A 25,841-nucleotide genomic window follows, 5' to 3' on the forward strand; every position below is an offset into this window, starting at 1 on the left:
ATTGAGAAAAAAATTCTTTAAATTCGCTACAATTCATTACTTGAATAAAGCTAGATTTTCAAAATCTTGTTGAATAACCAACAATACATTCTGTACCTTGCTAAAAACCGATCTTTAATTACCAACCTAAAAATGAAGACAATCAAACATTTCTTAATGATGGTCCTTAAGGATCTACTAATATAACATATACTTCCCTTAAAAAAAAAACACGGAGTATAACATATACTTCGTATAATATATAAAAGGAAACTCCAGACATTTGACCCCCCCCCCTCTCTGAATGAGATCTCAGTTCCATCAACGACTTCATAACAACTAGAATCCCTCAATTTCCCTATCCTCCACCACTGCATGGTTAGATTCAGACATGATACAGTTCTTAGTTATTCGAATAAACCAATGTGTCATGTAAATAAGAACGAAGGAAATATATAAGACCAATAGAACTCATAGACTCATAGACTCATAGGTATAAGAGAAGCCATATACGAAGCAACCATATTTCGTTGCCTAAAAGGCTAAAACACATATCCAACGTTTATTGATCTCTTTGAATTTGGTAAAAGTAAGATACACCAAATTCGGAGTAACAAAGAGTTTTAATAACATGTTTGTAGAACAAAATGTGAATGAATCCCACCAAATTGAAATTGGTCCATGAATATAAGAAATAATGAGAATTCATAACCTCTTCCCATATCTCCCAACATCTCTAATTTCATGTCACAATGTTATTTTGCCTAAAACACATAGCACATTAACCTTCAAGAAACATAGTTTAGTAACCATGACATTTCCATCCCAATACAGTTTTCTACTGACTGATTCATCAGACAATTCGAACTCTCGGACGGCATCGAACCAATCCGAGCAAGAAGACAATGTGTTTAAGAAGAAAAACACAATACTTGAAACAATAAGAATTGGACAAACATTACTATGAACATTGCAAAACTTCCATAACAATAATTTTTGAACTGATTATCATTACTATCGTTTTAAATAGCTACAAAACGGGGTGTGATGGATCTCGGCATTTCATCTAAAACACTGACATCTATATATGAACATGAACTAAATAAGGAAGAGCAAAAACAGTGGGTATATAGGATAGATATCAGAGGGTGCAATAATCCCTCAAAATTTGCCTAGCCAGATCAACGGCTCCACTTCTTTTGTAGATCAGGTGCAAATTGTAAGCTGCTTCTCTACGGAGGTCACAATAGCCGGATTTTAGACCTTTTGTGGGATCTTTGATAAGTTCTGGTAAAGGACAGTCCTCTTGGGGAATTGCAAGGACCTTCTCGTAGTAAGTAGCTGCTAATGTTACAAGTCCTACGTGGTGGTATGCACGAGCTATATTATACAATGCTTCCTGAAAATATGCCCGACTTTGATTAGTACTATATCACCACATAACTAATATAGGTGACATTCAAGATTGTGTACACATATTAAAGGGTAGTTATTATGTTGGTATTACAAACTGATAAACATATTATATTGGTAACTCAAACAGACAAATAATACAGAGTAGTGGAAAGGTCATATTCATGTCTAAATCTGCTTCAATTTCGTCATGCATCAACATGGCACTGAAAAACTGCTTGTAGTGATCACTCATGTCAAATTCGGACTAAAAGTGTTCATTTTAGATTTTGTTAATGTTGCTTTAATTTCATGACGTGTTCAGATAATTCTCTCAAGACTTGCTAAACACTGTCTGTTTCAGCAACATAAGATGGGAATTACGTTCTTTTTGTTCCTTACTCAGTCTCAGTTTAGTTGTTACAATTTGACTTTTACTCAATTTTTGACCATAAAATTGTAAGAAAATATAAGAACTTACAACGTAAACATACGTACGAAGTAATATTTATCCATCTCTGACTTCTCTTATTGGACAGTAATTTTTATTTATATGTAAGAATAAATAGAAAGAGACAATGTTAGACTTCCAGTGCTTTGGAACGTTAAATTATGGTCTCACCACAAAGGAGGCTCTTTACTTTTATACTTCTGTGGCAACTACAAGCCAGAATACACCAATATTTCTTACAACAATGCTTTCACCTAAATACGTAGTTTTCCAAAATGCAATATCTAACAGAAGAATGACCATGGGCAAGGGAATGCTCAGATAGAGGAAAGTGATCTTATTCAACTCAACATATTTATTGATAAAAAAGTTTACCTGGCTATTTTCGCAAAGTCGCAGATTGTTGTAAAGAAAAGCCAAGCCCTGTGCGACACACTGATGCTTATTTTGAAGTCTATGTCCAAGGGCTAAATTGACCAAGGCAGTCCCTGCAATGGAAGAAGCGTCAGTTGAATGGGGAAAATAAAAATTAGCACCACACTCACAATAATCAGGTTCAGATTCAATTACATAGAACATACCAACACAGAGATTGGTCAGTGGGGAATCTGGCATTTGTTTATACGCTTCCAAGTATTCCCTGGCAGCTACTTGGTGTTGACTGATCATTGTAAACTGATTTCCAGAAATAATCATGGGTGGTACCAAATCCTTCTGTTCAACTCGCATATGATGCAGGAACTTATTGTGCTTTGAGAGCCGATTCTCTAATCTAAACCCAGATGAAGAACAATAATCAGACAGAATATCAAATAAAACATGGATATGCACTATTGTTAACCAGTTTCAACATTTTTGATAATTTATACTTTTTCAGACCGGAAAGATTAGAGGTCCGGATGCTTCTCATATACTCCATGAAGCCCCGGGAGGCATATTGGATGGTTATAACCTTTTACTTTTGCTTTTAAATGGTACTTTAGTCTATTTCTTACATAACCCTTTTGTTGAATCAAGGTTATTCTGTGCCTTTAAGTGACCAACTAGTGGGTTTTTATGGTTCCAAAATGACTTATATGACCACCGGATACATTCCCCAAAATTTTAGGTTCTTCCAGGCCGGGTCTTGGAATCTCTAAATTTGGTAAAAATCGGTATATTAGTCTTCATTTTTTGATAATTTGGACTGTTTTGGATCCTTAAAGGTTAGAGTTCCGATGTTTCCCTTATACCCTATAAGGCGCCAGGGCATTAGAACCATTTACTTCCAAAATGTCTCTAACCTAACATTTTGTTGGTGCTACATTTCTTTGAAAATTTAGAATACCAGTATCTTTTTCTTCCTTCCAGTTGTCTTTTGTCTCTTTTTACGTATAGTATATCTGAGGAGCAGTGAGAATGCTACTAGTAGGTTTTGTACACTATGCCTGTATATCAACAGTATATACTATAGCTCCTGCAAACTGAAATGAACTGAGATCAGACTAAACAGAAGCATAAGATAACCTATAACATTGTCAAACTTAAGATCAATAGATCTAGGGCAGTTGCTAAAAAATCAAAAAGGGCAAGGAAAAGACTTAATCCAGGTGAAAAAATCTCACTAAGGGCATGTTGGACTTATATGAACACATTGGAACTTGTTAAGAGTAGAACTTATTGGAACAAACTTACCAGAACTAATATGAACTTAACTTATATTTTCTGAACTTCCTAAACAATCTCAATTTTAACAACAATCATCTTTATAGACCTCGTAATAGAATTCTGCGTTTCGAGCCTTATAAAATCAGTAGGGTTACAGCTTGGAAATCTATAAACATGGAGACAGGGTTTTAAGAGCAATACAGTGGTTTTATGTACCTTAAGACTAATCGGTAATAGCAATTCCAGGCAGCAATACTCTGTGGACGCTGCTGAACAATGTAGCGTACATAGTCAAATCCATCAGAAGGATCAGTACTGTTCAAGGCTATTTCTGCAACACAGAACATACAAGAGTCAGCTTGTTAGCAACATAAAACTAGGCATTTAAAATTTTCAATTTGAAATGGAATTGTGAATGCAACAATTAAAGAAGAGTTGTAAAGAATATTATCGTGTTGAACACTTACGAGCACCCAGGGACTGGAATTTCTCCTTTTTCTCAGCAGGCAGCGTCTTGTAAGTTATTTTCAATGTGAGCTTTATAAGTTCTAAAGCCTCACTATATCTTCTTAAAGATGTCAATGCTATGCATAACTAACACAAGAACACACAGATGATTAGTTCAGGCAAACAAGTGGAGTAACAGAACATAAACATACAATAAACTTCACAAATATACAAAAAAGTGATGCAAAAAAGAACTCGTAACATGAACAGCCAATTTACGGATCAAACTTGGAATACGAGTGCATATATCCTTATTGGAATTCTCCTTAACTTAAATTTTCTGGGTGGTAGGCCTGAAATTCTGAGATCTAACGTCAATGGAAACCACAAGCTCGCCAGAAAAAGAAAAGAAAGCTAATCATCTTCAGGATATATTCCATTACTTCTACACTAAAAAGTTGATAGGTTGAAAATACACAATGATACAAATCTAACAAGATCCCACATGATTGTTTTTCCTTACTCGAAGTATATACATAATTATATATTACAAAATAAGGTCAAGTTTGCAAAGTTTGACCCAACATTATTGGACAGAGGAAGACATTAGGATTAGGAGAGAAGCCTACAACATAAGGATCAAAGGGATTACTAATTCTACCCTACAACACAAGCTGGGGTGTGTCAAGTCTGTCGACCAAAACCGAAGTCAATTAAATACCTGTCAGTGACTCAGTAGCCCCTCGTAAATTTATTTACATGATTTCAGTATTTCCTAACATGTCTAAATCACTGAGAGAGCAGTAAAATCAAAGATGTAGAGAGAGAGAAAGGAGTACTAAGACAGGGGAAGCATAGAACAGCGTAGAAAGTACTGAAGAAAATTATGCTTGGCATTTGGCAAGTAGTAGGCTAGTAGCACTGGTATCAAAATAAAATAATTATTCAAGCAAGCAACATAAGTAAAGCAGCCACGATATAAAGACTGACATCTGAAATGAGGTTATAATGCTCCTCATCCTTGAAGAGATCGGGCAATGGAGGCTCCTTCAGTGGTGGTTGCTGAAAACATCCCAAACAAAAGTGCAATGAATACTCATAATTAATTTTTTATTTTAGCATTTCTCACCAAGAGAGACTGAAGTTCCAAGCTGAAATTCATTTTTACCGGAACATCAGTTTCTGAATCATCACTTTCCCAATCAACTCCGGCAGCCATCGCAGCAGATATCTTCTCTTCTTTAGTAGTTGCCCTCTTTTTAAGCAACTTCATAGCCCTACTAGCTTTCAACCTAAAATGCAAGCATAGAAGAAAAAGCAATTCATTTTTCCTTTCCATAAGAACAAAAATTTTCTGAGGGCCCACACTAATTAATCTATATTCACAAACTTCAACCGTGAAGGCATTGCAGAAAACTACCAAACAAGTAGTATAAAGAGAAAAATACCAAATAATTATCTACTTCGTATACGGCACTGCCACTGTGCCACAGATGCAGGGGGGGGGGGGGAAATTATCATATTTCGCAATCATAGAAAATAAATAAATAAAGGGAGTCCAATAACCCAAAACACGAACAGAAAATTGTAGGCGAATAGTGGCAGAAACTAATTTGTCAGTGTGTAGTCACTGATGACATCATTGCAAACGTTTCAGCAGGACAAAACATAAAAATAAAATCAATAGTGTTATGGAAGTGCAAATCCTCATATTCACCAGATAATTGAAGAAAATATTTCCAGTATGATTCAGAGAAAAGGATGCACATACTTACAGCTCACTTTTGGAAGCTGGTTTTCTGAAATTGCCGAAGATAGAATCAGGTTGATGATCACCAAGAACCTTACTAACTCTCTCAGATAGTTCATTCATGGAGAGTCTTTTCCTCTGTTTTGCCTGGAACATATTGAAAAGAGGCCAACACAGTTTATAAAGATAATTAATAGGAATGCTATACGCAATTATGCATTTCGATAGATAGCGTGACAACAATAGTTATAGCATGTAGCATATACAAAGATAGATATAAGGTACTTTGCTCTGCTGAAAATCATGTATAAATGTATAACCCATAAAGAGCTTATCACAAGTCTGTATTTAATTATTTACCGGTTAAGCGTAAAGAAACCTGAAGCAAAACTATGGCCCTAATTACAAAGGAAATGGAAGAGGAAGCGGCTAGAGATTGCTTAGTTGCTGGTACAAAAGTACAGTCAATGGGTAAATGTCCGGGATTCCATAAAAAACTCACACGAACAAACAAGCATGCACACAGAAACACCCAGCCACATGACAAGGACATAAATGTATGTTTGTATATGGATTGATCAAGACAGCTCCATTATGAATGAGCCCAACAATGCAAGTTATCATATCTCATCCGGATTCAGAGCCCCAATTTTCCTAATCTATCGAACAAGATTTACACTCCTTGTTCCCGTTTCCCATTCTCTCTCACAAAGGACACCAACTAACCACCATCGCTCTTGCTAGTCACTCAACCAAGAGGATCACAAATCAAGCAGCATCCCTATATTTAACCTCCCTTCTCCCCCATGCTCCTTTCTCTTTCATCCTAAAACCAAACAACCTAACCAAGTTTTATAGTTGCAAACAAAACCAGCAGTTTCATAGAGGAACTAGCATAAGGCAGGGAGTATAGCATTCACTAACAAAAGTAGCAGCAACCTAAGACGAGATATCAGGAAATGGCGGCATGTCATAAGGAACAGAAGGCCATAGGAAAGGATTAATATCACACAACACCTTGTTTTTAGAATTTTAACTCAAACACCAAGCAAATAAAAACTTCCTCCCATTTCCACATTCGCTGTTATCTAGTTCTAGACTTTATCATCTGTTCATACTCAATATCAATCTATACAAGGGAGAGAACAAACACTTGTTCCTCATATTTCTAGTCAACCACCATCATTTCCTTATTTTTATGCTTCGTGTTTTTTCACTAAATGTACAGTGTCAATATCTTATAGATACCAGCCGGCTCAGTGATCGAAAAGACCAATAGAAGCACATATCCAATAATAAAAAATAAACCCATGATGAAAATGGACTCGAGTTGGTCTTTGAGACAAAATCTATGTACTAGTCCCAAAACCAGTTAGAGTAAGGTTGCACAGGTCTTCACCTCCCTAAACCCTATGTATTATCCACACTAAAGGGTGGTTGTTGATGTTGAATTAGAATGTCAATTGCCAAAAAGAAAAAGAAACACAAATATTACTGTTCAAACATGGCAAGACAAAACAGCTCACAATACTTGATTATTAGCCTATTAGGTGCAGAACTTTCCTCAAGAATGTAAACAATTTCCAAATAGATGCATGTGCCACGCCAGTATGTTAAGATACTGAACGTAAAGGCATGACTGACCACAGGTATGGATACAAGCAAGTACATTCGTGTGTGTCTAGTTGTATGGATGCATGAACAAGAGACAATAACTTACAGAAGCTAAATTTCAGAGAAAAGTACCTTCTGATGCATCGAATCAATCTCTAGTGATTCATGGACAATGGGGTAGATCACTTCAACAAAGGCCTCAGGCATCCCTTTAGTTCTGTAAATATGAGCTAATTTCAACTTCACTTTCACATTAAGCCACCAAGGTTCTGATCTATCTGCGTGCACGTCCTTTGATAATACTTGAAAAAGAGAATTATTTCACATGAGAGGATGTCCCGTAACCTGATCCCCAAAAAATTCATCAGGACAAAAAGCAATGCAAGATTCATGGTACACCACTACCTGTCTTAGGTGGAGGTGAAAGTAATTCAACCGCTTCTTCTTCTCTGTTTTCCTCAAGGAGAAGAGAAGCGAGAGTTAAACGAGCATCAATGTCATCTTCACTTGCTTGTAATCCTGTGATGAGAAACTACTTAATAGCAAGCAATAAGAAAGTCCAACCACATAATTTTTTTAACCATCATAGTATATGCCATCAGACATTCTTAGCTAAAATAGATCCACATTTCACATAGCAGTCTCAATGAAGCATTTTTTTTTGAAAGGAGTTGGGACCAATACTTTAGACACAAGGCAATATCTAGCTATGCCTACCACTTAAAACTTTTCAACTTTTAACACTACAACAATATAATCAAAACTAATACTCACCCCGTTTCTAAATAATTGACTATGTTTGACTTGAATCATTTTTAAGAAATTAAATTAAAATGCCATAACTATTTCCAATATTCAAATTTTACGTTTCTGTCACAAGTTAATACTCCCTCCGTCCCTTAATACTCGCACCGTATTGACCGGTGCGGAGTTTAAGACATTTGAATTGACTTAATAATTTAATGGCGTTAGTTGATGGTGGGGTATTTTTTTAATATTGTTAGTGGGATATGTGTAAGAGGTGGGGAGTGGTGAGTGGAGGATGTGAATTTTTAAATAACTTTTTGTAAAGAATAGGGGTGTAGGTGGGGTAGTAGGTAAGTGTGAGAAATAATATAATATTGATACAAATTTTCATTTATAGAAGCGGTGCAAGTATTAAGGGACGGCCCGAAAAGGAAAGCGGTGCGAGTATTAAGGGACGGAGGGAGTAACAAGGTAACATGAAAACTCAAAGTTTAATTACTAAAATTAGAAAACGGCCTATATGTTTTAGGATGGCTAAAAATAAATCTACTGTGTCAAAACTGAAGTTTATTAGCTCATATTAGTTAATAATTAACTTCATGAAAATATTGTGATGACTTGGCAGAGGACTAGGCAGAAGCAACAATACCAACTACCTACACCAGAAGAGGACAGAGGAAATTAAGGGAATGAAGACAAAAACCATTAAAGCACTAGCAGACAAGAACTGCAGCAGCAGCAACAAAGAGCACCAACAGCAACAACGTTAGTGGGTGGGATGTAGTACAATTGTAGTAGCTATTTAAAGGGTAGAGAGCAGTAGTAGTAGGCATTGTGATTTGTGTTAAGTCATTAGAGAGTTGTGACATAAAGTCACTAGTGGAGATTTACAGCCTCAAGCTGTTACTTTGTTCCTGTAAGTCAGTTTTCAGCAATATCAATCAATCATCCTTTTCCCATTTATTCCAGTGATCTTCCTGGTGTTTGTGAGTTCATTACAAATATAAGAGCCTGTCCTGCAAGTGTAGAAAATATCTTGTGTGACATATTGAGACTTAGTAACTCTTTTAAAATTTAAAGGTAGGATTGTGGCATGATTAGTAACTCTTTTAAATTTTAAAGGCTAAACTTTTTAGGTGGTGCAAGATTGTCAAGTTGAGGATTCACATACTTTCGTATAGAACTCAAAAGGCTGACTCGACACGATAAACCTACCTGAAATCAACAATAACCCAACCTGATAAAGCCTGATAAATTGATCAACCCAAAATCGAACCAAACCCAACCCTTTAACCCAACACCCAAAATTTTTATAGTATTTGAGACTAAACTCTGAATCGCACCTGACCCAAGGGGAACCGAAATTCAAGTTAATTCAACCTACTATTGGCATAACCCACCTAGTATAATCCAAGCCGACCCTATTATTGACCTAAGTCGCTAGAAATCAGAAACCCAATTTAACATGACTTGTATTGACCCGACAGGTCTACACCAATAAAAACTCGAAACTCAATTCATCTCAAGTTGTTATGAACTCTGCCCTAAGGAAAACAATTAAAATCGGTTCAACCCAACCTATTATTGAAAAGACGTGAGGAAAACCTGATACCTAGTTCATCCCAACTTGTATCAAACCATGAATCAAATATGGCACGACTATTAAGACCGGGTTCCTAATCTTAAATTAATCTAACAAATAAATGAAGGTTAGATTAATAGCTCCGCAAAATAATGAATATCAAACAGCTATAACACTACAGCACTGCATTAAATAGTACACGAGTGAGTAATAAGAATAACTCAGTTCAAATCAAGTTGTGAAACTGATTGGTCCACTTCTTAAAAGTAGGCACTATATTGATTAAATTCATGCCTATAAGGCTATAAGCTTAAAGAAGACTTAGGAGAAGAGCTTCAGAAAAGTTGCAAACCTTTGTAGAAGAACTGGATAGCTGAAGTAGCTTTTTTCAAAGCTAAGTAGCAGTGAGCAGTTTTCAAACTTACGAGTTCCTAACAAAATGAAACACAAAAATCTTGAAAAAAAAAAAAATATATAAATTAAGCCAGGAAAATAAGAAAGAAACCAACACCTCACATAGCTCTCAAGGGTTTCTCAATAAGGCACAACTCCAATTGCATTGTTGCACGTCAAAGATTTAATAACGAGGCAGACTGCTTTACCATTAAACAGGCCTTTTTAGTTGGTCTAGTTATCCTTTTAACTGTGTAGACATGCATTTCATTTCTCATCATTAACATTTAAAGCTAGTTAAACTCTGAGTTTTGGACCCCTCCTAAATCTTGATCTACTAAACTACATGCATAAATCCCTCAATTATTTGTTCCTTATCTAACTGCATAATACAACCTACACATTTCAAACGTTTATAATGCTTTCGTTATGATGGGACGTCATGAAATTCGAAACACATAGCCCATTAACCTTCAAGAAACTCATGGGAACATACTATTTACTATAACCATACGGCCCATACATCATTACTCCAATACCCTCTAACTAGGCTCTCTCTCAAGTTGTGGCAGGGAATCAGGGAAATATGTAGTTCAAATCCTATATTACTCAGACTCTTCCATTCACCTCAAGTACCCATGTCGGGCCCTCGACACTCCAGTTTAGTTATGGGCACTTGACACTTCATTTTCAACTAAAAACATGGAAATTGTTGCCACTTGGCGAATAGCATAAGAATATGGTCATATAACACCAACTAGGTGGCTAGCACACACAAAGTAATTGAAGAAAATTTTAGACAGCTATGAAGGTAAAACTCTGGGCACAGTAGTAAGTTATCTTACATTTGTTGACACACAGCCTTCTAACATCAGATAGTACTTCAATGCTAACTCATGTTTGTGCAGATTCACAAATGAGTTGGCTACTGCCATTATATACTCCACCTGCTGCTCCGCATTTTCCCTTTGCAGAAGAGTGAAACAAATCTGTACACCATCGGGAGGATTTAGTGGGAAAATAATCCAACATGTGTAGAGATACCAATATCATTTAAACCATAACTACATAAGGTCTCCCGATTAGGCAACCAGCATGGTTTTTGGAAACTGCTATCTCCATGAAATACAATCTCTATATTAAAAAAATACTTGACCCCCTATGAGCTACATAAGAAACTTCAGGTGAAATAGATAGATAGCTGATGATAAAAGATTCTTCCTTCTTGAAATCATTGTGTTTCATTAGAGAACAGATGAAATTCAAGGCTCAACATGAGGCGGTTCAACAGTGTGGCTATCCTAACGTTCCAACAAAAGGTCTTAGACACCCTCTGAATCTATGACATTCTGTGTGTGTTTCTAAAATCAAAAGCAAGAAACGAATACTATAATCCAACAATTCAAAGAACCGGAAAAAAACCAGCCATCTAGACCCTCTTATCGGGTCACTGGAGAGGAAACAAGAATCCAACCACACCAAAAAAATAAAAGAACATATAAAAAAAACTTCAAAAGATAAGCTTGGACTACGAACACATGTACATGATGCTCACTATGCATACGTAAAAGAACATGGAATTTGTTGATTTTATTGCTATAAAAAGGAATTTATCTCACGTACATTAATGTCATGTTCTTTAATGTGCACTTGTGTTCTTATGGTGCATATGTGCATTGTGTCCATGATCTAATCTGCGGGATGTAGAATGTCGGTAATTGGACAACAATTTTGTGACTGGATACAGTGTGGAGAAATGAGCGGTAGATTTAAAAAGGTAAAATAAGGAGTTCCCATCCAAGATACTAGTGACCAATAACTTGAACTTCCCCTGATTATCAATTCCTTTTAGATTAAACATATCATATGGAGTAACAGAGAAAACACAGAAAAAGTAGAATGTCCGACGTTTCTCTAACTCATTCGAAGTATCACAAGTAACCAAAGTGATTTGCTAAAAGTAGTGTTGGATTCATGTATTTTAACTAGGGTCAAAGGAAATAAAAAGAATGTTCTGTCAAGTTAATCTGTAACAAGGAAGTCTACAAATGAAATATCAGCAAAATAAAGTAAAATAGAAAATCAGCAATCGTCTTCAACTACTTCATATTTCAGAAAGTGACTCATGAAAATATCATTCTCGATTCTACTGTACAAGAATTTTGCCTATTAAAAAACCAAAAACCTTTCAACCGTAGATCACCAATCTCTGACGAATAGTTGATTACCAATTTCACAGATAAACTGATTTTGAATGCTAATGCTTACAGTATTATTTAATAAACATACCTCTGCTTTCTCCAAATTTCCAAGATGAGCATGGCAAATGCCTTCTCTTACTCTCAGACATAAAGGAAACTCTTTCACTAAACCACAGGCCTTCTTTGCATGCTCAATGTGCTCAAGCGCTTTAGTAAACGAATTGTTTTCTATGAAGAATAAAGCCAACATATCAACCACAGTTAGATCCGCTTCAGAAGGATGCTTGTTAAGGTAGTCCTCCAAGATTGTAATAGAACGTTCAATCTGGCCAGATCGCTTGTACAACTGCAAAAGAAAGCAAGTCAAGAAGTTACCATCTTCGACAAATAAAATATTACACCCTCCCAATGAAAATGTTCGTTCTCCTTTTTATTTTGGTACCTTTCACATACTTAGTCCTATACACTGCTTCACTAAACGTCCTTCCTAGTTGTTCTCCATTTCTCTTTTTTCTTTGTCAAAAGCAAATTAGGACAAACATCATGAAACGGAAGACATTTCATACAATGTCCTCTGATCCAAATAAATGCATGTAATATTGTAATCTTATGCCGAAAATTCACAACTATACACAAAGCAGTGACATCCTAGAATTTTAGTCTCCAGATGAGATTATGAGAAAGCATGAATAACAGAAAATTGTAAAATGGCAACATATTTTATCCGGGAAATCACATATCACAATACAATAGCAAAATGGCTGTGATAGTCACAATGTCACCCTAGCCCCTTAATTTATTATAAACAAATTAACAAATATTTATATAAAAAAGAGTTAGACAATTTTTTATTCTCCTCTATTTTTATTCTCCTCTAGTAATACCAAATGACATTAAAGGTTCATAGAGTAGATAACCCCAAAAGTTTAGATCCCTGTCCCTTGGTGCTAGCCTCTGACATCTCAATTGGAAAATTTCCTACTATAACAGATCAACTCTTTCCAAAGAGTAGGAAGCACCACATGTTCTAAAAGTCAGTAGCCATGAAGCAGGGTGTAGCAAGACAAGCCAAACATTATAAGTGATACGGAAGCTCAAGCCATCAGAAACAAATAAAAAAAAAAGATTCATAATATACAAATAAGACAAGGATCAAGATGAAACCGTTGCTGCAGTCTTGAGTGCTTCAATGTTATCAGAAGAAATTTGAACTATCTGATCATATGATTCAGCAGCCTTTGAATAATCTCCTACTTCCATGTAAAGTGAAGCACGATGGTACCTAAGTGTAATATCAGCTGGATCAGCAGTAATTGCCTTAGAAAGACAATACCAAGCCTGCCCGATGTTACCTTGCTCCCTGCATGAAAATTTACATCCAGTCAGGTAAATTTATCGTCAATAAACAATAAAGAAGTGAAGTATCCGATGATGGAGCATGACTCTTGAAAATCTCTATAAGTGATCTTAAAAGAAAACCAATCCTATAATTCCATAAACAAGTACATTACAAACTTAGGACACCTCATGACAGTCATGAGTATCCAACATCAGACAGAAGTAAGGTAAATGATAGGTTGATAGAATTAGTCATTCAAGGCTCCTCTTTTCAATTTCAATGCTTACATCGACCCTTCTAAAAGTCAATTTGGACTTTGGAGATTACCAATCATTTACAAAAACGTCGGGCTAAGTTGGTTCAATTTATATCACAGTTGCTCTGTTCTTCCACGTAGGGGTATTGCGATTATATTTGCAGTATCCATGACCCCTCAGTCTAGTAAGGTGACAATTGGTCTGGTAGGGCATTGGCAATGCATTGTGGCCAACCATTTCAAGACAAAAAATGGCCCACGGACTTCAGCTTTATATATCAACAGCACCAAGACCCATAGCAGCAGTGTCGCAAAAAGAAAGCCGAAATAGGCTAAGTCCTCAAAAAAATGAAAGATGTTTAATGTCCGGTTTGGTATAAGGTGATACATAGAGTTAATATTAATAAACGTCTACAATTTAGTATGTTAGTCCCTAGTGAATGGATCTATTCCCAAGTATGTGTTAATTTTGCATGGATTCTCATTCTCTCTCATTACCCTTAAGTATGTGAGTAATTGAGGGTGATAAATAGTGGATACAGAAAAAAAACACATACTTAGAGTTAGAGGGTGGTAAACTGGTAATCCATTACTTTGTCCATCTATATCAGATTTTCCATTACATAAAATTTGAAAGTGGATCTTTCCCCAAATGTTTGTAGCCAATTTTCTCTCTTTCTTACTCTCCTCATTCCATCTGTCACATTGTAAGAGGTGCAGTAAATATTTTAATCTTAGTTTTCATTTGCTATTTCAACATATGCATTGTTACTTATTCCTATATTCTGGTTTTCTTCATCTGCTTTTGAATGTTTACCCTTAGATGATAAAGGCCAATGGGTATTGACCTCTACCAATAAACTTTCTGGATTCATCCACTACTAACAACATGGTAGATTTGCGCCCTAGAAACCCACATTATGTTGAAAAGATATGCTGGTAAGCGGCAAAGACGTAGCACTCTAGATAGGCGATTTTCTTCGTTGTTCCAAATAATTCGGCGAATTCAAAACATACCCAAAAATTTGTCTTTGAGTATCTGATATGTGCAAAGAACAATAAAAACTTCACGGATACTTACAAGGACCAAGACACAAGCAGTTTCCAAAGAGATGATTCTTTTGGACCCAAGAATGCAGCAATCATATAGCAACCTATAGACTTCTTTTTGTCACCCATGGAGTTATATACGAGACCAAGTGTGTGATATGGATCCGGTAAATTTGGGGCCAGCAGAACCACTTCAGTCAACAAACTGATAGCCTAAAACAAAATGACCAGAAAGTTAACAACACTAAATAAACTAAGTCGAAACGGAAGAAATATTGAACTGAAATGCACCTAAACTATAAGCTGAATTAAGCATACTGACATTAGTGGAGGACAGAAAAGGCTAAGTAATATTATGAGAAATAATAATGGACAACACAAAACCAACAATAATATCAGTGAAACAAACTGACAATAATGATTACGCCATAAATAAGAGAAGCGTAATCCAGGATTGACCACGCCATAGACTGGGTCTGAATTCTAAAGAGGTGAAGATGTAGACGTGATAAAGATATATAGGAAGTAATAACCAGAATGGACAAGGGAAGGGGTAGACTGACAAAACATAATTCATATGACAAGTTACTGCATCAGCAAATATATGATAAATCAGCACACTATCATGTGCTCAATGTTCACACTTCCAGGGGAAACTGCAAGCTAAGCAAGAGTGTGTAGGTTGCACCCATCAAACAACAGAGAAAGGCATTGTTTGGTTTGGTTCAGAAAGGAAAAATTGATAAAGAAGTGGTAGCCAAAGAAAAGTATGGCAAGGGACAGAGGCAGAGTGCACAATTGGTTTGACATGTTAATGTACTCCATATACATCAGCACAATGTAAAATCGTTCAAAAGTTGAACACTTGCAGGGAAGACTATAAATGACAGAAGAGTATGTAGCTTGCAGGCAACCACACAAAGAACTGAAGAAGAGACTTGGTCAGATCGGTTCAAAACATGAGAGATGGGACTGTGGGACAAAATTAGATAGTAGTTATTGATCTTGTGACTTTGAGGAATGTGTTAGACAGAATAAGGACAAAATCTTTCTAAAATCATCCACAAAAATCAAAATTTAAATTCAAAGAATGACATAAAATATTAGACCATGAATAGTCATAATTCAATGCGAAAAAACAAGAAAGAAAATATCAATTTAACCAAACGATCATCAATTCAACAAATTCACCTTGCAACTAAATTGAATTAGAAGAAGAGAAAATGTTCAATAGAGCAACACATACATCTTCATAACGGCCATGAGCATAATGAAGATTAGCATCACCGATCTTCTTTGTGATTTCAGGGCTAAGCTTATTTCTTGATCCTTTACGCCTCCCTCTCTTCTTAGGCTGAAGTATAAAGTGAAATAAGAAAATAGTTTGAGATGTGAAAAAAAAAAAATGAAATGAAACAACAATAGGGCCAGGGGAGATCAACATCCTTCATCATATATTACATCACATGTCAGTATGTCACCACATGAAGAAGGTGCAATGAGAAACTATAGATCAGCCCAAAGTAACTTTAATACATAGCCAGCCTGCTATATTAATAGCCTCACATTTTCAAAGTATACTATATCAAGGGTAACAAAGTGCAACTACAAAATCCTGCCATGATAATGCAGCCAAGTGCCTCCAAATTACACACACTGAAAGACAAACATTAAAATTAGAAGGAAAGGGAAGAGCAAGGTCATGCCAGGTATTGTAAGAAGTGAAGTAAGAAATTTCAAGATTTTCAACACCATGTAAGTGTAACAACATCACCCAATAAGTCTCCAAAGAAAACAAACAGATAATTCCAACTACGTCTTACCAGTGGGAATTTGAATGAAAACACTAATAGTGGGCACAAACAATTTCAATACATGGGAGATGAAGGCCATGAAGCTTTCTGCCACGTGCTACAATAAACAGCATTTCTTTATAGATACAAGCATGAAGCCAATACTGATAGAAGAAAACTAAGTATCACGATATGATCTCAATAGATTTCTTCCCATCCTAATGTGCAACCAATTCATTAAACCCATGTGAAGGTAAGTAATTGCAGCCAATAACATATCTTCCATTCCAGAATAGAGTTCATAAGCAATTCCATAAGCGCCTTCATAATTAGAATATTGTTTAGTTTAATAAATATTGCTTATGCATCACAAATAACTTTGGATCTTCCGACATTTAATCCATCCATGTCCTAGTTACCATTTCCCCTTAATCCTCAGACACAATGTTATGTTCTTAACAGAAAAAGAAAATTTTATTGAAGAAAGACTACGCCAAAGATACTCAAAGGACAAAAAACAGTGTCCCATTTACTATATAAATACCTTTTTAGATCTTCGCCTGGCACTTTTTACCATAGACTCATGTAACTCTTGAAAGAGTGATTCAGTGCTGGCCTCCGGCCTCCCCGTCTTAACAGACCCTTCTCTGCCGAAATAAAAAATTTGTAAAACTTCAATTTTGACCCACATCAGATAAATTCCAAATGACGTCAAGTATAACCCTGGGAACCTTAAGTTACAAGAAGATTGAGCTAATGCATGTGATTTGTCAAAATGATTAAAATTGAAACAACCTACAAACAAAAAAGGAGAACTAAACAAATCTTAAGATTCTTGCATTTTTGCCACATTAAGTTACACAAAAAAGGACTATTAACTGATCACCAAATCCAAGATAATACCTTGATTAGATGAAAGCTGAATAACTTTGCACTCCTATTACATTATTAACTCTAACATATCCACCTGAGGTGAAAATTCCATCATATTGCTGGAAAGCATTATGAATTTTCTAATTGAGTGATCCATTAAATTAGAAGACTTTATACTTATGCACATGTAACAGTGAAGGGGAAATTGAGGGCATATATGATGGTGGAAAGATCTCGGATTGGCCATTCAGGCAAAGTGAAGCATTTAACGTTTTCAAATAGGAGCATAAATGGTAGCCAATTCCCCAGTACCAAAATGAATAGGTGCATAGTTGACAATGTATCAATAACACCAATTCGCAAATGCTAAACAGTAAACACACATTATCCCAAACAAGTGTCTATCATATACAGTTTCATATTCTATCTAGTCACTCTTGAATACTATCTCCGCAATCCTTTGGAGCAGCGTGAAGGCTGTTAACATATTTGTGTCATCATCATAAATAAACTCAATTCAAGAGAAATAGGTTCCGATGAATCCAGATTAGCTCCAACAAGGGTTACCCAAGTTCAACTCACAACTACAATAATTCCAGATAAGTCAAATTCATGCAAAGATGACAAAAACACTTAATTTTCCACATACAAAACCGCCCCACCCCCAAATAAAAAGTTGGTTTGAATGTGCTATTCGTTCCAGATTATTCTTGTTGCAGCACACAATCAAATTGAAAACTGATTCTAAGATTAGACAATTATAAGCTCCAACAAGGGCTACCCAAGTTCAACTCATACCTACAATAATTCCTGATAAGTCAAGTTCATGCAAAGATAACGAATACACTTAATTTTCCACATACAAAACCCCCCACCCCAAATAAAAAGTTGGTTCGAATTTGCTATTCGTTCTAGAATGTTCTTGTTGCAGCAAACAATCAAATTGAAAACTGATTCTAAGATTAGACAATCACAAAAGGAATGACAAAAATGAACACATTGCAAAAAAAAAAAGTGATATACCCTTGAATATCAGCAGTGGCCTTGCGCTTCTTCACAGCCAAAGCTTTATTATACTCAAACTGTTCCAACTTCTGATAAACTTGAACCTCAGAAGTAACAAAATCCAAAGGATTTATTTCCCCTTCAAATCTTACTGGAAATTCTTCTTCCTCCAATTCACCTTCACCTTCTTCACCTTCTCCCTCCTCGCCGTCATCATCACCGCCGTCTTCTTCTTCTTCCTCCTCATCATCTTCTCCCCCATCTGTTTCTTCTCTCTCCTCAAAGGGGGTGTCTTCCTTCAACCCATCTTCGCTCTCCATTCAGATAATAATAAATAAATAAATAATCAAGCTACCCTGCAACAAATTTGGGGATGTCAATTGTGCCCAGATGATAAATCAACCGTTACTTGCAATCATGTTAAAACTACCAAATTAAGCAGAATGATTCAAACCCTTTTACTACATTAGGGTTTAATTTGAATTACAATTACAATTACAATAAGAAGGTGCAATTGAAACAATGAAACGTCCAATTTGAAAGAATATCAAGACAGCAAAATTGAATTGAAGATGGCTTCAAAATTTGGTTCTTATTAAAGAATATGAAATTCGGAATTTGAATGGGCTAAAATAGGAGTAATGCAATTTCGTAAAGGAGAAGTGAAGATTGAGGAATTGAACTTACAAGAAATGAAACAACAGAGTTATTCTGCTGCTTAGTGCGTCATGAACCAGTCAGCTGTTTTCAAAAGTGTTTCAACTTCCACGATACTGCCCGTTTAGAATGGAGGCATATGCGGGGACATAAACACAAAGCCGCCTTAAGCCCAACAAATTTTACCCGATGTACGTATAGTGTGAGCCCTAAACTATAATGTACTTAATTCTTTGGAAAGCCTAGAAAGTATATTTTATGGCTAAAACTAAACAAAAATTTCAGATTTGCCATATTCAAATTAGAGTAATCTCTTTATTTTGCACTTTTTAGTTAATAAACTAGTGTGTGGCCCGGGCGTTGCTCCGGGTTTTACTTTTAGTCGGGTTTACGTTTCGAAAAATGTGCCCAATTTTAAAAGATTGTATTTTACATTTATATGTGAAAATATGACAAACATTGTAGCTAGTTGAGATGGTAGGAAGTGAAACTTTTAATCCATGAGGTTTGATGTTCGATCGAGCCTACGTGACACATATACGTTTTCACAAACACCTTTTAATATATTAGTATAGATACAATTTTTTTTAACGGGAAATAAATCTCTATTATATAAGTCAACTCTTGAGATGTTTAATGTTCACTTAAAATTTCTCATATAGTATTGTATTGGAGAGTGATTGTTTGTGGTGGTCCAACCGTCTAGGCACTCCAAAAAGAAGAGGAACAAATACTTTCTTTTTAATTATTGAAGACATTTTAGAGTTGTGTTCTAGTTTTAATTCTATTTTATTTTCGTTTTTGTTTGTTAAGCGTATTGGTAATTCTCAGTGTTCCAACTACTATTATGTTCAACTAATTTCACCCACACCATTCATCTGTGCATATCATTGTTGTAAGTTCTTATATTTGGCTAATACCTAATTAAATTGAAGAGTTTATAATTGGCTATTCCTTTCGTACCTATTTGTTTGCCCTATAGGCTAAATGCCTAAATGTGCTTTATTAAGGCTTGTACCAAAAAAATTCAAAGAAATGGGGATAATATTGTCTTTTTAACTTTTATGAGTGTATGTAAGTGGAGTAAATGGTAGAGACCTATTACTATATAAGGAAATGAGACGATCTTTTAAGGATGGACTAAAATAGAATATCAAAAAGTCTTGCGCGCACAAGGTGTACAATAAATTTATTGTACACCAAAATAACTTTAACCCATTTTTTGTAACTTTAATCTAGTTTTGATTAACTTTTATATTGGTAAAAAAAAGTTGATAGATAAACATTTTAAAGGATTAAATGATTAATTTTATACATTATTAGAGATTTTGAAGAAATAAATTTTATTAAAATGAAAAAACTTATCACTAAAAATTAGATAACTTTTACACATATAAGCATAACTTTTAAGCATTTTGAGTTAACTTTTACTCCGTTGTGCAATAATTATTGTACAACCATTGTAAATAAGAATTTGTGATAGCATATGGGGCAAACAAATAGGGACAAAGGAGTACTCCGTAATACCTAATCAAATTGAAGACTTGTGAAGTCACTAATTTGATAGAACCCCATGCTTGTGATGACATTCATATACAAACCAAAAGAAAGAAACTTAATCCGCCATTGCGGAAGGATGTCTATGATTTGCCAAAATTAATTACGTATTACTTCATTTTCGCATCAATGGTATGATAACTCTCTCTACTCAAACTTCATTATAATTTCTCTTAGTTAGCTTGTAACACAAACGATAATGCCAATTTTTTACTCCCTCCATATTTTTATTCCTTTTCTAGTTGTTAAAGTATTATGCTATATATATTTGTATATAATCAGCTTCCTAATTTCCTAATAATTTCAAGTAATTAGTATCCCATTAACTTCACAGACTTCTCCATTCTTTATGACAGTTGCTTCCTCCACTTCCTCCCTGACTTGTACTTCATCAGCTTTCTTCTCATTCACCCGCAGCTGTTTAGCCTGTACTTCCACCGTGACTGGTGGCTCATCAGCTTTCTTCTCACCCTCCTGTATCTCTGCAACCTGTGTTTCCACCGTGACTGGTGGTTCTTCATCAACTTTCTTCTCACCACCTGTAGCTGTGCAGCCTGTGCTTCCACTCTAACTGGTGGTTCATCAGCTTTCTTACCCACCTGCAACAGAGCCGCTTCTGCCTCCTCCTTCGCCTTCCTCTCCAACCTCCTCTTCTCCAAGGCAACCGCCTTAGCCTCCTGTTCTTTCTTAGCCTTCTCCAAGGCACAAACCAGATTCCCGAGACATATATCAACATCATCATCAGGAAACTTAGGCAACAAATTCTCAGCAACATCAGCAGGTGTCATTTTAGTCACATCCAACAAAGCTTTAATCACCTCAAACTTAGAATTCTCTGTCACCAACAAATAATTCTTAGCAAGAAGTTTAAAAGCTTCAAATCCACAATAAGACAGTTCAATATGCTTATCCATCCTTCCTGCTCTTATCAATGTCGGGTCCAACTTCCCTACATGATTCGTTGTAAACACTATAATCCTCTCCCCACCAAGAGCTGACCATATTCCATCAGCAAAATTCAGCAACCCAGAAATAGTTACAGAGCTGTTCCTGCTAGCAGTAGAAGCACTCGTATTAGTACTACTATTACCAGTACTAGCAATGTTGGGTTTGTTCCTGTCATCCCTTCTACCAGTCAAACTAAGCGAGCAATCAATGTCTTCAACCGCAATAAGCGAGCAATCAATGTCTTCAACCGCAATTATAGACCTGCTAGTGGTGTTAATCAACAGAGACCTCAACTGGGTGTTATCTGTTGCAGCAGTTAACTCAAGATCATACACATCATACTCCAATAAGTTAGCCATATATAGCAGCAATCATTGTAGATTTCCCAGTTCCTGGTGGCCCATACAGTAACTAACCCCTCTTCCACGCTTTCCCAATCCTTGAATAATAAGCTTCACTGTCTCTAAACTTCAACAAATCAGCAACAATCTCCCTCTTTTTTTCAGGGTCCATTGCCAAAGTATCAAATGTTGCAGGATGATTAAACTCAACAGGGTTCCATAACGAATCAGGATTGTGATAAACATTCCTTCCTAGCTACAGATAATCCTGCTTTGTTCAAGAACAACTTCCTTGTCCTGCTACACTCTCGAATCTTCTTCCCTTCGCTAATCACATGATCTAAATACTTCCCACTTATAATCTCTTTATACTTTTTGTGGAAAACAAGCTTGTAACTCCTTCGATCGAAAGGCATGTTTGTTGTTGCTCTCTGTAATCGGAACGTCCACCATACTGTAACCCCATTAAACTTATCAGTCATCTCCTCATTAGCATCCATGGTAAGGACTCTTTTCTCTCCCAAAAGAGAAGATAGTCGGAGTCTTTTCGCATTCTTCGACCCGTTTTTGCCTAAATAAGCCTGGATTGATTCGAAATCATCGTTCCGGGTGGGGAGGATTCCGGGTGAAAACTCGTCAATGGTGAACATTACGTCGAACAGTTGGTGGGTGAACTGATAAATTATTCGGCGGAGTTGATACGGTGCGTATTGTTTAAGAAGAGACATCAAGAACACCATTGTTGCGAGTGCAGAGCTTGTGTTTACCCAATTTGCTAGGGTGTTGCTACGCCGGTTCGCCATTGTTTTGGTAGGTTTCGCCATTGTTATGGACTAGCGTTTTCTAAAAGAGTCAAACAATTTTTTAGGGTTTTCTAAAAGAATTCAAACTTTAAGATGAATATATAGCCAATATAGGGTAACTGGTAAGGACTTGGAAGATTTGGGCGTAAGACTACAACTTCACTTATATAGTTTGCGGGTACGCGCGCTTAGAAATTAGAACGAATTGTAATTAGTCAATTACTTTTATTTTGTAAAGTAAAATGTGTCAAAAAAATGACCTTATAAAATTACATTAATATTACTAAATAATTAATTAATAATTAAATACACCGCTATATACCAAAAGTGATACTCCCTCCGTTCCTAAATGTTGTATCCATTTGGGAAAGTGGGGTGTTTTTAAGAAAATTGGAATCTTGGTTTGTATTGGTATAAGTGTAATGATTGAGTGTAAAAAAATGATTGTATGTAAGAGATTATAATATAAAAATATAAAAATAAAATAATAATAATAATAATAATAAAGAAATAAGGTAAGAGAAAGGAGTGATAATGATGGGTGACAAAGGAGGTGAAAGAGTGGGTATATGGGGAAGATAAAATAATTAAATAATAGGGGTGGGAAAATTTGGGTGGGAATATGGGTAGAATCTTTAGGTATTTTGGTAATTAGATAGAAATATAAGGGTATTTTAGGATAAAATGTATGTCCAAAAATAGAAACGGATACAACAAAAGGAAACGCTTAAAATGGAAACGGATACAACATTTAGGAACGGAGGGAGTACTACGTATTAATTAATTAATATCACCCAATAGAAAATTTATCACGTTGACATACTGACACACAAGTAATACGCGGACTGTGGGACAATAATATCAAGCAACAATTAACCTAAACGTTATTTGTGAGAGAAAAAAAAGCACAAGAGTTTAGTCTCATACACCATATTAATCCATCTATAGAAAACATAACAATACAAGCAAGGGCTAAATGATTAATTTTATACGAAGTACATTACTAGATTTTAGCCCGTGCGATGCACGGATTCTATTAATGGTTAAGTTCAAATAAAACTCCTATATATACCAACTACTATATTATATATATATATATATATATATATATATATATATATATATATATATATATATATATATATATATATATATATATATATATATAAAAAAAAATTTTGGATTGAATTTCATTTTAGATTTATTTTTTAATTTTTAGAGTATTTATTTTTTGATGAAGTTGTATATACGTAACATTAGTAATTAATAAAAAAAATATCTACGTGGCACCCGACTTTTTTTTTCAAAAATAATTTTAAAATCTTATTTTTCATTGTCTGAAACCGTTAGATTTCCTAAGTGGCGCTCTATTATTGGAATAGTGTTTGATTTTGGATGAATTTTATTTTAGATTTATTTTTTAATTATTATAGTGTTTGATTTTGGGTTGAATTGTATATATTAGTAATTAATTAATTAAAATATCTATGTGGCTCTAATTAATTATCTACGTGGCACTCTATTTCTTTTTAATACAAAAATAAATTAGAAATCTTATTTTTCATTGGCCGAAATCATTAGATTTCCTACGTGGCGCTTTAATAATTTTGCAAATATTTCTCCTTTATATATATAAATATATTTTCGAAATATTTTTTTTCATTGGCCGAAACCAGTATATTTCCTATGCGGCGCTCTATTATTGTATTAGTGTTTGACTTTGGCCAAAATTTTATTTTAGATTAGTGTTTGATTTTGGATTAAATTTTGTTTTAGATTTATTTTTAATTATTAGAGTATTTGATTTTGGACGGAGTTGTACATATTATTAATTACGGATTTTTCATGAAATACCCCTCAATTTTCACGAAATTCACCAAATGCCCCTCAACTTTCAGAAATTCACCAAATGCCCCTCACCTTTAATATAATACCCAAACTACCCTTACTAATGACGCGCCGTTAGTCCGCCGTTAGTCTGCCGTTAGCCTACTTTTCTAATTCACCAAATGCCCCTACAATGTAACTTATTTCACCAAATACCCCTATTTTAAAATATAATTCACCAAATGCCCAAATGTAAAAATTACCTTTTTAAAGCCCAACGGCTAGTTTTTTGGGATTGAAAAATAGCCGTAGCTTATTGTTTTAGTATAAATAACCCTGTTCTGAGTGTTTATTTAGTCACCAAATTGTTTTGTTGTAGTTTCATCTCATTTTGTGTCATGAGTTATCATTCAAAATCATCATCCACACATAATGAGTCCACATATGTTAGAGTCCCAAATAAAATCTGTTATCGTGGGAGAAAATTTGTCATTCGTAGCTCCGATACAACACTCATTCCACAAAGGGTATACTACAAGTGTGATCCAAGCAACAATGGCGAATATGCTTAAATATGATGTTTTTGATCAATACTACATATTGTTTCAGTATATCTGTCACTATATGAAGTTATTTTTGAATGGTGAATATGATCATTATGATGTTTTTGAATGGTGAATATGCTTAATCTAGTTTGATAAATGATGTTTTTTTGTGTGTTGAATATGCTTAATCTGTTGCTGATATTTTTAGTACACTTTATTTCTGACACATCTGAAAATATTAGTAGCAGAAATGCTAGATTGATTACAATTTCACGAGGAAGCAGTTTAGTTCCCAAATATGGAGTATTTAACAAGAGAAATACGCAACAAGGCAACACAAGTAAGCATCACGAGTAGCTGCTTCAATTTGTTGTAAAGACAACATAGTAGCACCCCAACTTCCTAGAGGTGCTGCAGGACCTTTAAGCACGTACAAAAACAATTCTTTACCCGGTGTAAATAGATTCGTCAAATATTGCAATCCAAATATTTTGAACTTTTCATTGGTCTGTTTTTTATCCTGTTTAACAGTTACAACCAATTCACGCAAATCAAAAGCATTCCTGCATTGAATCCCATAATCTCTGTTCAACGCTTTAAGACAGTTGTTCATTTTAACAGCAACAAAGGTAAGCTCTTGTCTT

General features: G+C 35.2%; 1 protein-coding gene and 1 pseudogene across 2 annotated transcripts; both read right to left on the reverse strand.

Annotated features, from left to right (window-relative positions):
• Positions 1 to 926: 926 nt before the first annotated feature.
• LOC110804924 (uncharacterized) lies at positions 927 to 19,370 on the reverse strand. Of its 2 annotated transcripts, none has more exons than XM_022010523.2 (19): positions 19,207 to 19,370; positions 18,538 to 18,875; positions 17,186 to 17,288; positions 16,095 to 16,202; positions 14,880 to 15,061; positions 13,368 to 13,563; positions 12,292 to 12,549; positions 10,848 to 10,991; positions 9,962 to 10,040; positions 7,686 to 7,799; positions 7,413 to 7,582; positions 5,692 to 5,813; positions 5,085 to 5,208; positions 4,907 to 4,978; positions 3,937 to 4,063; positions 3,686 to 3,800; positions 2,404 to 2,594; positions 2,198 to 2,310; positions 927 to 1,378 (listed from the first exon to the last, which is right to left on the reverse strand). In XM_022010523.2, exons 2-19 carry the CDS (start codon positions 18,837 to 18,839, stop codon positions 1,121 to 1,123), a joined length of 2,778 nt encoding a protein of 925 aa, XP_021866215.1. In that variant the 5' UTR covers positions 18,840 to 18,875; positions 19,207 to 19,370; the 3' UTR covers positions 927 to 1,120. The 2 variants fall into 2 exon arrangements, with proteins under 2 accessions (XP_021866215.1, XP_021866216.1); XM_022010524.2 differs by having other exon boundaries at positions 18,538 to 18,870; positions 19,207 to 19,321.
• A 1,569-nt stretch (positions 19,371 to 20,939) lies between these two features.
• On the reverse strand, positions 20,940 to 23,004 carry LOC110804936 (AAA-ATPase At3g28580-like; annotated as a pseudogene).
• Between the last annotated feature and the right edge of the window lie 2,837 nt (positions 23,005 to 25,841).

The sequence above is a fragment of the Spinacia oleracea genome, chromosome 5, assembly GCF_020520425.1.
Source record: "Spinacia oleracea cultivar Varoflay chromosome 5, BTI_SOV_V1, whole genome shotgun sequence".
Lineage (NCBI taxonomy): Eukaryota > Viridiplantae > Streptophyta > Magnoliopsida > Caryophyllales > Amaranthaceae > Spinacia > Spinacia oleracea.